The following is a 12,055-nucleotide window of genomic DNA, read 5'->3' as shown; positions in this document are numbered from 1 at the left end:
AAGCACATCCAGGTTTAGGTCTACTGCTTGGTGCTACACAGAAACAGGCTGAACAGACTGGAACTCACATGAATTTGGACGAATCGAAGTAAGAACGTCACTTATGCTCTTCAGTTTTCTCAGAAATGGATTAAGCCTACACCTAAACCAACGGATATGTTCACTGACTTTTTCTCTTAGTCTGGAAATACTTAGTCAGCCCATTACGCAATTGAATTGATTATCATGACCCTCACTAATAGCCACTTACTAAGCTAAGAGTAATGTGCAAAACCCATTAGCCAAAGTAGTATAAATATTTTAACTTTTAGCAAATCCAGCAGGTTAATTAAGTGATTTCACATCATATGTTCAAACAGCTTGTCAGTTTTTAATATATCCCATGTACGCATACTTAAGCTTTAAAAATAAAGAAAAGTGCAATGACCTGATAGATGTTTGCTGAAAATTGTGGTTTACATCAGCACCTACATTAAAATACAAAGACCCTGTTTTGTGTGAGCTGCTCGATACCATGAAGCAAGACCTCTGAACATCTCAGTTTTTACACACACACACACACACACACACACACACACACACACACACACACACACACACACACACACACACAAGTGCAAGCAAATGGTGTTTTATATGCTGTTGTCTAAAATATTATAAAATAAACCGTCTCTTTTTATATGTGGGGGGGGGCACTCAAAAAACGGAGGGGACAGGTTGGCACCAGAACACCACAGGTCTGCCCCGAGATGAGTGTGAAAATGTGATTATCAACAAGCCCACCTGGACTTCAGTTAGGTCGCACGCTTGTCCAGAGTTCACTTTGTCTTCAAGCGTTTTAATTTAAAACATAAAGTGAGGCCTACCCCAAGCTAAAAGAAGGCAGATTATGTTCTCAGATAAAGCAAGCAATGAGGGCGAAGCAGAGAAAGTACCTGCACAATACATTCACATAGATCTAAACTGCAGGTCAGTTTAAAGCGCAAAATTGTGCAAGTAGTCCAAACTAAACCGTTCTTGAGATGCAGAAATGTTGTCACGCACAAAAATCAGACGATTGTGCCTCCAAACAAATTGCACTTACAAATGCTTGTAACATAAATGATGAAAATAGTAACTGCAAAGTTGAGACTGAACAGTGTTTCAGTTAAAGTGATAAGCTAGCCATTCAGCTGACTCATTGGTGATTGCAATGATTGCAGGTTTCATTATAGAAGAATATCAAGGAGAAGACAGATGGCAGGGAGTCAGAAACGGGGGATGGAAATGCAAGATATTGAGGACAACTTATGAGCCCAGGCGTCAGGTGTGAACAACAACAATAACTGGGCTGTATTTAGGTGTACAGATCACATGACCATCAAAAGAGCAGTGTAGGAATGAGAGAAGATCAACAGGGGAGCACACAAAGAGGTTTATGGACACAAACTGGGAAAGGTGGCATGCTCAGTTGATCAGTAGAATACCACACTAGACTTTCTTCCAGGACGGTTGAGGACCCTGTTGTGGGGGCGAAGCTTGGGTCCAATGTTCCCTCTAATTTTTCATGTGTCTGAGCGAACACACAAACTCTCTGAGCGGTCCCTTGGACCACTGTGAGCAACAGCAGGCGTGTGCACTGTGGTCACGTCAGCATTGAATCCATCCAAGTTACATGGTTTATTAAAATAATCAAATTACAACATTTAAATTTATGTTAGACTTTTTTTTAATTAACTCCTTTAGCCCACTTACAACAAAAATTCAAAAAAAAATCTTGTTCATGACCTGTGTAGTATGTTAACACTATTGGAAGTAAAAATAACTTGAACTCCAATTTTGAAAACGCAACTTTCTTTAAAAAAAAAAAAAAAAAAAAAAGCTCTGACTTGTATTATGAGTATGAGTCTGTGGTCTGGGAGAGAGTCCTGTAACTCTCTGTCTGCAAAATACAGTATATAATGACCAATGTTGGGCAATTAATTATATAATTACGTCTTCAAAAAAGTAACTGATCTATGCAAACAAAGTTTTTTGCAGCTGTTTACTTAAAATGCAGCCAAGGCGTTTTTTTAAATAAACATTTCAAACTATTTACAGAACAATCAGCTGTTCTGCATCAAATTTGATGCCACACAAATTATTTGTGCCACTCCAAAAATAATTTCAAATCAAAATCAAATCAAATCACTTTTATTGTCACATCACATGTGCAGGTACATTGGTACAGCACATGTGAGTGAAATTCTTGTGTGCGAGCTTCACAAGCAACAGAGTTGTGCAAAATACAATAATGTAAACAAGCAAAATACAAGAATGGCTACATCTGAAACTAATAAATATATGTACAATATATAATAGTATATGCATTTCTGGATGTGTATACTAAATATTTTTCTACGTGTGTGTGTGTGTGTGTGTGTGTGTGTGTGTGTGTGTGTGTACACATATTTTACAAATTAAATAGAGTAAACAATAAATAAAATATATAAAAATATACAGAGTTGAGACATGTGCAAAACAGTGGCATTACTGTACAGTATGGAGTGCATAATGTTAAAGTTCCAGTAGTGAAGCTGAGGTGTCTATGAAGTGTTCAGCAGTCTGATGGCCTGATGGAAGAAGCTGTCTCTCAGTCTGCTGGTACGGGACCGGATGCTGCAGAACCTCCTTCCTGATGGAAGCAGTCTGAACAGTTTATGGCTGGGGTGACTGGAGTCCTTGATGATCCTCCCCGCTTTCCTCAGGCACCGCTTCCTGTAGATGTCTTGGAGGGAGGGAAGCTCACCTCCAATTATCCGTTCAGAGCACCGCACTACTCGCTGGAGAGCTTTGCAGTTGTAGGCGGTGCTGTTGCCATACCAGGTGGTGATGCATCCAGTGAGGATGCTCTCAATGGCACAGTGATAGAAGGTCCTGAGGATGCGGGGGCTCATGCCGAATCTTTTCAGTCTCCTGAGAAAGAAGAGGCGCTGCTGCGCCTTCTTCACTGTTTTGTTTGTGTGTACTGACCACGTAAGATCCTCAGCCAGATGTACACCAAGGAACCGGAAGCTGCTCACTCTCTCCACAGCAGCGCCGTTGATGGTGATGGGGGTGTGTACTTCTCTGCACCTCCGGAAGTCCACTATCAGCTCCTTTGTCTTTGCGACGTTGAGGGTGAGATGGTTGTCTTGACACCAGTGGGTCAGGGCGCTGACCTCCTCCCTGTAAGCCGTCTCATCACCATTGGTGATAAGACCCACCACTGTAGTGTCGTCCGCAAACTTCACAATGATGTTGGAGTTGTTAGTGGCTGTGCAGTCGTAGGTGTAGAGTGAGTACAGGAGAGGGCTCAGTACACACCCCTGTGGAGCACCAGTGTTCAGTGTGATGGGGGATGAGGTGATGCTGCCCAGTCTGACCACTTGGCGTCTGTCAGACAGGAAGCTAAGGATCCAGCTGCAGAGGGAGCTGCTCAGTCCTAGATCCTGCAGTTTCCTGTCCAGCTTCGAGGGAACGATGGTATTGAATGCTGAGCTGTAATCTACAAACAGCATTCTCACATACGTGTCTCTCTTCTCCAGGTGTGACAGGGCAGTGTGTAGTGTCAAGGCTATGGCATCATCAGTGGACCTGTTGTGGCGGTATGCGAACTGTAGAGGGTCCAGTGAGTCGGGTAGTGCAGAGCAGATGAAGTCCCTGACCAGCTTCTCGAAGCATTTGCTTACGATGGGGGTCAGGGCTACAGGTCGCCAGTCGTTCAATGAGGAGATGGTGGAGGATTTGGGTACAGGGACGACGGTGGCCATTTTGAAGCAGGCTGGGACTACAGACAGAGAGAGGGAAAGGTTGAAGATGTGCGTGAACACTGCAGCCAGCTGAGCCGCGCATGACTTGAGAACGCGGCCGGGAATCCCGTCCGGACCAGTAGCTTTGCGTGCGTTCACCTTCCTGAAGCACTTCCGCACATCCTCCTCAGACACAGTGTGCGCACTGACGTCATCCGCGGTGCGCACACTGTCCGGTCTCATGGTGTTCGCTGTGTCGAATCTAGCGTAGAATACGTTTAGATCCTCACACAGAGAGGCCGTGGTCTGCGGTGTGCTGGTTTTCCCTCTAAAGTCTGTGATCGTGTTTAGTCCCTGCCACATACTCCGAGGGTTGTCGAACTGTTGCTCCACCCTGTCCCTGTACTCACGTTTGGCTGCTTAGATAGTCTTCCGGAGTTGGTAATGTGCGTGTTTGTAGTCCGATGTGTTCGCGGAGGCAAAGGCGGTGCTCCGTGCCGCCAGTGCCACGCGAACATCTCCGTTAATCCAGGGTTTTTGATTTGGGAAGGATTTAACTGTTCTGGATGGGACGACATCTTCCACGCATTTCCTGATAAATCCGCAGACTGAGTCTGTGTACTCGTCAATGTCCCTAGCAGCCACGTGAAACATTTCCCAGTCCGCGTGATCAAAACAGCACCGCCCTCCGGGTTGGAGCTTCCTGTTTCAGCTTCTGCCTGTAGGCGGGCAGGAGCAGGATGGAGCGGTGATCTGATTGGCCGAATGGGGTGCGGGGGAGGGCTTTGTACGCATCCCGGAAAGAGGTGTAGCAGTGGTCGAGTAGCCGGTCTCCACGAGTGTTAAAATGGATGTGTTGGTGGAGTTTGGGTGAGACTTTCTTCAGGTTTCCCTTATTAAAGTCTCCGGCTGTGATAAACGCTGCCTCTGGGTGTGTGGTTTCCTCACTGCTGATCGCGCTGTACAGTTCCCTGAGTGCTCGGTCAGTGTCGGCTTGTGGGGGAATGTAAACAGCCGTAATAATCACTGCTGTAAATTCCCTCGGTAGCCAGAATGGCCGGCACTTAATCATCAGGTACTCCAGGTCCGGTGAGGTCCAGGTCCACTTATGCTTACTCCAAGCACCGCTGCGAGTTTGGCCGTCAGTGTCAGTTTTCGGATTCGCCTGCTGAGCTGCTGGTGGAGATCCACCCGGACCCAGTGGTGTGTCTAGAAAATTTTTGTTGGGGGGCCAGGTAGGGGCACAGATTTGGAGAAGGGTGGCAGATGTAATTGGCAGATAATGTTTTAAAAAAAAAATCTACCAACCGTTAACCATAATTCAATAATCCTATAAACCTAATAACCGAATGCGCTTTTAATTCTTATTAGAATGAGATTTTAACCACTATGGTGCAAAGTTTTTAGATACTGCGTTGATAAAGTACAAGAGATACAATCAGTGCTTTGTCAGTGTTTACTCAGCATTCAAGGACAGCAATATTTGCATAATATTTTTACTGACATATAGTGCACATATGTTTTGGGCAAAAACATTTTTGAATATTAAAATACGAACATTTGTAACAAAGAATTGACAAATTAGCCAATGCCAATGCAAAACCAATGCCTATTAAAAAAAAGAAGATAATCTTCTCACAAACTGGTGTTTGATTTTGAAACAGAAAAAAAGTGGGGAAACAACTGAAAAGACTAACATTTGAATAAAACCTGAAAGCAAGTAAATACTTTCTATGCTGCCTTATGGTAAACTTTGGTAATATTGATCAAGAACAACACTGGCTGATGATGAAATACAGTCAGCTGGCATGGTGACACTGCCAGTATTAACCTGCAGGGCTGGACTGGGACAGAAAATCAGGCATTTTGACTAGAGACCGGCCCACCAGGTATTAAAGCCATAAAGACTTTGACTGAAAACAAATGCTGTTGTGACAGTGATGTACAGTCTTGTTGGTATATGTATGATTTCTATACATTTTACGTCAGATAAAAACTTTGGTTGTAAGATTTAGATAATTATTTAATAAAAGCTAGATATTTTAAATGAGAATAAGAAAGAAAAGTATTTCTTTGTGCCCCACCTTTCCCTGTTAATGCCCTACCTGGCCCCCTGGCAAAACTTTCCTAGATCCACCCCTGCACAGTTGCCAGCTGTCAGCTACATAAAAAAGGATCCTGGTGTTATTTGTGTCTCAGAAACAGTTCATAACTTCCCTTCAACTCATTCATGTGAACTAAAAGGTAAACCTGTTTCTCCAATACCTGTTCAGCTCTGATGATTCAGTAAGGACATCTCCTGGTTTCATCTTCATGTTTCCCTCTCACCACATATCCAAACCGATATCATGACCAGCAGCTTTACAGCTGTGGCTCCAGCAAACATCAGCTGATACTAGAAAGTAATATCAAATAAATTCTAACAACAGCTGATCAAGCTTAAATGTGCTGCTGTTGTTTAGCGCGACATCTGCTGGTTTCCTCTTTCTGGCGCAAAGTGGGCGATAAATAAACAAGGGAGAAAAGCCAATCAGCTGATCATTGATCAGTTTCATGATTGAAGTAGCAACAGGAGAGGCAGGGGAGAGAATGAGAGGAGAAGAGGCAGCTGTGCAGCGTAACGACAGAATAACTCCAGCTTTGTGTCTTTTTTTCATTATAGCGAAAGTCCGGGACAAACTGTGTTCCTTCTCAGCTCAATACGAAACGTGTAATATTTTCTCTGAATGAGGGACCATTCCATTTTTTTAAAGAGCCGTTGGCAACTCTACTAACTAACCTTATGAATAAAATAAAGTTCACTATCAGTAACGTCATAGCACCCACCCAGCTGTATAAAAACTCTGTCAAGCTGGCTAGAACCAGTACTAGTTATTGCAACTGAGGGTAAAAAGTCAGCACAACGAAAATAAACTCCACCTAAACTTGGTTTATATCTGACCCAGATAGACTGCAGGTCATAACTTCTTACCTGAAGTTCAGTTCACCTGACACTCGGACTGGCGGTGTTCCAGATCTACTGGCGTTTAGATCAACTGGCGTTGGTCGAACAGATGTGTGGCAGTCTTGCGTTTCAGGAGCTGCTACCGACAAACCAGCAAAAAAACGCCAAATGTGTCATCTGTGACACTTGTGAGGTTATCTCAAACACACTCCGTCAGTCTTGATGCTGTTGAACAACAAAATGTTTAAAATGTGGCGAGTTTATCTGGTGATATCCTCATTCGCGACGCGATCGCGAAAACAGCAAACAATTAACACCACGCCGATGTTGTTCACAGGACAGCAAGAGTAAACGATCGGGAGACTCTTGTCGTCGTTATCGTTCCGCTCGCACGGTTTATTTCTCCGATTTCAGCGTTTTTGCTTCACAACTACAGCGAGCAGTTTACTTTGTGCACTAACATGGAGTCGAGTCAACCAGCGCCACCTCTGGCCAAGTGCCACAGCCTACAGCCAGATCAACCTGTGACACACATCTGCACCACGTTTGAATTCGTGTCATGCACATTTGTACCTTTCAACTGTGTCTGTTTAAATCACAGGCTTAAAATGGACCTGATATCAGGACAGGAAAGGGACATTACTGAACAGGGTTGCTTACAGTTCTTTTGTCTTTTTTCTTATTATTTTCTTTTGGGACTATATAGGAAATTGGACTAGAATGATGTTGCAGTTTTCAGCCAATCATTTCATTGACCCACAGATTTAGCCTAGGCTACCTTTGTTTTGTTTTTTTTATCACCCCCCTTTTACAACAAATACCAGTAAAGCAGAGATTGTAATTTATTTGCCATTATTCAGTTTTGGTTTTGCAAATAATCTGAATGAGCCTCTGTAGTAACTCAGAGGGTGACTGATATCAGGAACTTTCTAAACAATGAATCAAAGCTAGAGATGACTTAAGGCTTTCAGGATGACTTTTAAACACAATGAAGGATTCCCCTGTAGGCTACCAATCACTAATAGTATTGTATTTGCTAAGTGTGAGCTGGTTGGTGTCAGTTTATCTATGCAGACGAGGCATTACCTCCTGGGTTTCCACACTACCTGTCCCTCTGGAGGCACAGACAGCTTTGGGTGGGGCTGAGACTTAGTAAGGTGGTGGTGGTTTTTGAGTTTGTTAATGAGGCTATGCCACCCAGTAATCTGTGTGTTCCTCATTGAAAAGTGGAATTTATTTGGAAAAATATTTCAGTACATTATACATCTGTGATTTTAATTTGTACATTTTTCCTTTTAAAATTGCTTTGTCCACAAAACAGCAGCCATTGATCAGATCAGAAACAATATTATTTACTTGTGTATCCTTTGACAGGTATGACTGGTGGATTTTTGTTGTTTGAAACAGAAAAGCTCTGATTGTCTCAGAAACTATATTTAGATTGAGCACAAACGTTTGACTGTCTGACTAAGAAAGCCTCACTTATTTTTATGTGATGCTATATCGGTGCACTTCTATTTTGAAGGCGACACATCTAGGTTATTGTCTGTGAGCCAGTCACATGCTTGTGTTTGTAAATTAACACCCATTTGGGCTAAAAAAAAAAACAAAAAACACTTTTTTTTCTTTCTTTATTTTTTTTTATAATGTAGCACAGTACTGCAACAGCAACTCTCTGGGTGCTCCTGCTAATGTCTCCTGGTGTTGTGCACAATGCTGGGCCAGAAAACTTGGCCAGTGGAGCCCACCATGAGTTGGTTTTGGAACTGTGTAATGTAGACCTGACCATAGGGACTGATTGCTTTTCCTGTCTCCTTGCCAGAGCTTAACCACAGAGAGGGAAGCTCTGCAGGTTCTGTGCGCTGTAATGGCAGTGGGTGGCTTTGTGTGCATGTATTTTAACATCTCGCAAATCACACACCTCAGATCAACCTTTTTTCGTTATGACATAAAAAACAGCCAGGGTGGTGAGCTGATATTTAAGTTGTGCCTTTCCTCTGAATGTTTCTGTGTTAAAACAGGGGCAGAGAATGGCTCCTCTTCCCAGGGTGTGGTGGGGCAGACCGGGCCTGTGGTCAGCTCCACGGGGGGAGTATCCAAGACCTCCAAGGGCCAAGGGTCTACAGAGAAGGAAGAACAAGCTGGTAACCAGAAAAGAGCCCGTCGGCAGTGGGAATCCTGGAGCACCGAGGACAAAAACAGCTTTTTTGAGGGTCTTTATGAGGTAAAGTTGCAACAACCTTTTACCAAGTTAAAAGTTTACCATGTGTAGATCTTTTGACGTCGTAGATTCACGGCTGCCCTCCTTTGTTCCCAGCACGGGAAGGATTTTGAGGCCATCCAGAACAACATTGCAATGAAGTACAAGAAGAGAGGCAAGCCAGCAAATATGGTGAAGAACAAGGAACAGGTCCGCCACTTTTACTACCGAACTTGGCACAAGATCTCCAAACACATCGACTTCGCTAACGGTGAGTTGCTTTTTTTCTCTCTCTCTTAATTCACCTTGGAATTTTTGATCCCCAAATATGAAGTTTGTACACTGTAATGACTTTATCGAATGACGCCTCATAAAAATGTGTACAACTCATACAACAAGGTGATGTCTTAGGCTGATCTTAATTGGTTTATTTTAGGTTTGTGTTTAGTTGTTTCAGTTATGCTACTTACTGCAGACACTGTGAATGAGAAGTAAAGAAGAGATGCTGTTAAACAGCCACATATATTATTATTTTTTCCTACAACAGAACTCACACTGACATTTTTGTTTTTTAGCAGGCAAAACATATGTTAAAGAAGTTCACCAGATAAGCTGGAGCTCTTTTCCCCTACAAAAAGCACCCAGTGTTACTCTCATGTTATCTTTATGTAGCACGCACAGGCCTCCACCAGTGTTGTGACTTGTGCTTCCTTTCCTTCTCAGTGTACTCCAGGGTGTTAAAGAAATCTTCCCAAGAACTGTACGGCCTCATCTGCTACGCCGAGCTTCGCAAAAAAGTTGGAGGATGTAAGTGAGGGCTGTAAAAGTGCTTGGATGCAATGTAGACTGCGTGTGTTTTGCTGTTTGTTCTGCTGGTTGTGGACACAGGGGATGTGATTAAACTCCAGATGATCCCTGTGGCTCGGGGCAGTTGCCCCTGAGGAGCATGTCTTAACTAGCTGTCTTGTGTTTTGTCTTTGACAGTGATGGATGATAAGAATGTGGCAAAGCTGAACGAACTCATCCAGCAAGGGTAAGTCTGTGGCAGAAGCTTTGGCTAGTGGGTTTACGTACACATCTGGGATTGTGATACTTTAAACTGATGCACTAGATCACATTTGGAAAGATACAGATTAGCACTTTGCTAGTATGAAAAACAAATCTGAGGGCTGAGTTGACAGTATGTAGTCAGATGCTTTCTCTGTGGCACGGCAAGGTTTAGAGCTTACAACATATATGAATAAAGATTCTTCTGTTCCACCAGGGCCACCACCGTGCGCTCTAAGGGGAGGAACCTGCGGATCAAAGCTCCAATGTGCCGAGCGTTGAAGAAACTTTGTGATCCAGATGGTGAGTATGAGCCTGCAGAAACCCAGCACACGCGTTACAGAACAAGCACTGAAAACCTCACTGATGGTGAGACTGGGGGGTTCACAGGGGCGGGGCTTTTTTACAAAAACCATGGCATCAAGTGGGCTGGTGGTGTTTCCATGGTAACTTTGGGTGCAAAGTGAGGAGGATGAAGGAGATGACTGTTCTGACCAGCTGTCATCAACCCCTCTGCTCAATAACACCCACTCATCACACTTACTGAAAATATTTGCTTTCATCAAGGGTAGAAAAAGACTGTCTCTTGTCATTGTTGTATGTAAATCTGTGAATGGATCCCACTGAGATTGATGGCTGCCTTTTCATTTTGTCGTGGTTGATTAAGTGAGAGAGCATAGTTGAGTTTATAGGTTTTGGGCTTTTCTTATAGTGGCTGAATCTGTAATTTTGTGTCCTGCAGGAGTGAGTGATGAAGAGGACCAGAAGCCGGTGCGTCTGCCCTTGAAGGTGGCAGTGGAGCTCCAGCCACGCAGTAACCACTCCTGGGCCCGAGTTCAGAGTCTTGCCCACAACCCTCGCCTCAGGTCTGACATGGATAAGAACCACAATATATTTTCAAAAGCATAACATCCAAGAGTCAGAGAGATGTCATAACTTCATTAATTCATTTTCTATTATTATTTTATTTATTTATTTTATTAGTTCAAGCCATGGTGATGCAACAAAGCCTGAGCTAATTTAAGAACCTCTTCTTGGCTTCAGACTGCTTATTTCAGTTTGATGGTTTGCATGTTTTCCACCGTTTTCTGGGTCAGCTCTTGAGAAATGAAAGTAATAAAATTTCTGTTTTTTTTTTTTTTGTTTTTTTTGTGCAAATTAAATATGTGTGTATATGGTTTTTTTTAAGCTAACTCGTGAAATTTGAAAAGTGTAAACACCCTCAGACATGATGCTGTTCAAAGTTTAAACTCTATTTCTTTCATTTTTAATTTTTGTTCTCAGTTCAGTTTTCAGTTAGTGTTCAGACTGGGTTTGCTTCTTTTGAGGTTCAGTTTCGTTTTTTCCTGGTTTCAGTGTTAGGGTTTTTTTTTGTTTTTTTGTTTAATTATTATGATAATAAGGGTTATTTATCATGGGTAGGTTGAAGAAGGGTAAAGACTTTGTGAAAATGGCTGAATTACAGCAATGTCAGTATGCATTTGTTTGCAAACGTGACAAAACAAATATAGTAAAACTATACATTAATGAACATTTCTGTTTTATTTTAGTTATTTTTGGAGCACGTAGTTGGCGTTTTGATTTTTCCCACACAGGATTATTTCGGTTTTAGAAAACTCTATTAAATTTGATCCACAGTAGTCTAAGTGTAAAATGTAGAAGTAGTTTATGTCAGACGTATTCGACCTGGTAGTGTTGTATTTTGCAAAGTTGACATCAAATGTTTTTTCTGTTTTCTCAGGATGGTGGTGGAGCTCCACAGGAAAGTTTCCAGCCTCATAGAGTATCTGAAACAGAAGTGGGCTTATCATGACCAGTGGATTGTATCCTTTTTAAAAAAAAACATTACAGTGCAATATGTATGCAAAACTCTTCAGAGTGTTTTTCATTCCTAGTGTACATATTAGAAATGTACTGCTCTAACATGCTGCTTTCTGGGGCATATACAGTGGGGCAAAAAAGTATTTAGTCAGCCACCGATTGTGCAAGTTCCCCCACCTAAAATGATGACAGAGGTCAGTAATTTGCACCAGAGGTACACTTCAACTGTGAGAGACAGAATGTGGAAAAAAAAAAAATCCATGAATCCACATGGTAGGATTTGTAAAGAATTTA

General features: G+C 42.5%; 1 protein-coding gene across 1 annotated transcript in view; it reads left to right on the top strand.

Annotated features, from left to right (window-relative positions):
- LOC146671360 (protein cramped-like) overlaps window positions 1-12,055 on the top strand; it is a 34,940-nt gene that overhangs the window by 13,375 nt on the left and 9,510 nt on the right. Inside the window, exons 2-8 of the mRNA XM_085405338.1 lie at window positions 8,715-8,917; window positions 9,011-9,164; window positions 9,617-9,700; window positions 9,878-9,926; window positions 10,158-10,243; window positions 10,683-10,806; window positions 11,682-11,763. Of these exons, the coding sequence (XP_085261464.1) occupies window positions 8,715-8,917; window positions 9,011-9,164; window positions 9,617-9,700; window positions 9,878-9,926; window positions 10,158-10,243; window positions 10,683-10,806; window positions 11,682-11,763 (782 nt within the window). The remainder of the gene's footprint in view (window positions 1-8,714; window positions 8,918-9,010; window positions 9,165-9,616; window positions 9,701-9,877; window positions 9,927-10,157; window positions 10,244-10,682; window positions 10,807-11,681; window positions 11,764-12,055) is intronic.

Source organism: Rhamphochromis longiceps, linkage group LG4, assembly GCF_057381845.1.
Source record: "Rhamphochromis longiceps isolate RC_006_pf linkage group LG4, R_longiceps_female_GT1.1, whole genome shotgun sequence".
Lineage (NCBI taxonomy): Eukaryota > Metazoa > Chordata > Actinopteri > Cichliformes > Cichlidae > Rhamphochromis > Rhamphochromis longiceps.
Note: the sequence above shows the minus strand (reverse complement) of the source record. Positions and strands in the feature narration are given on the sequence as shown.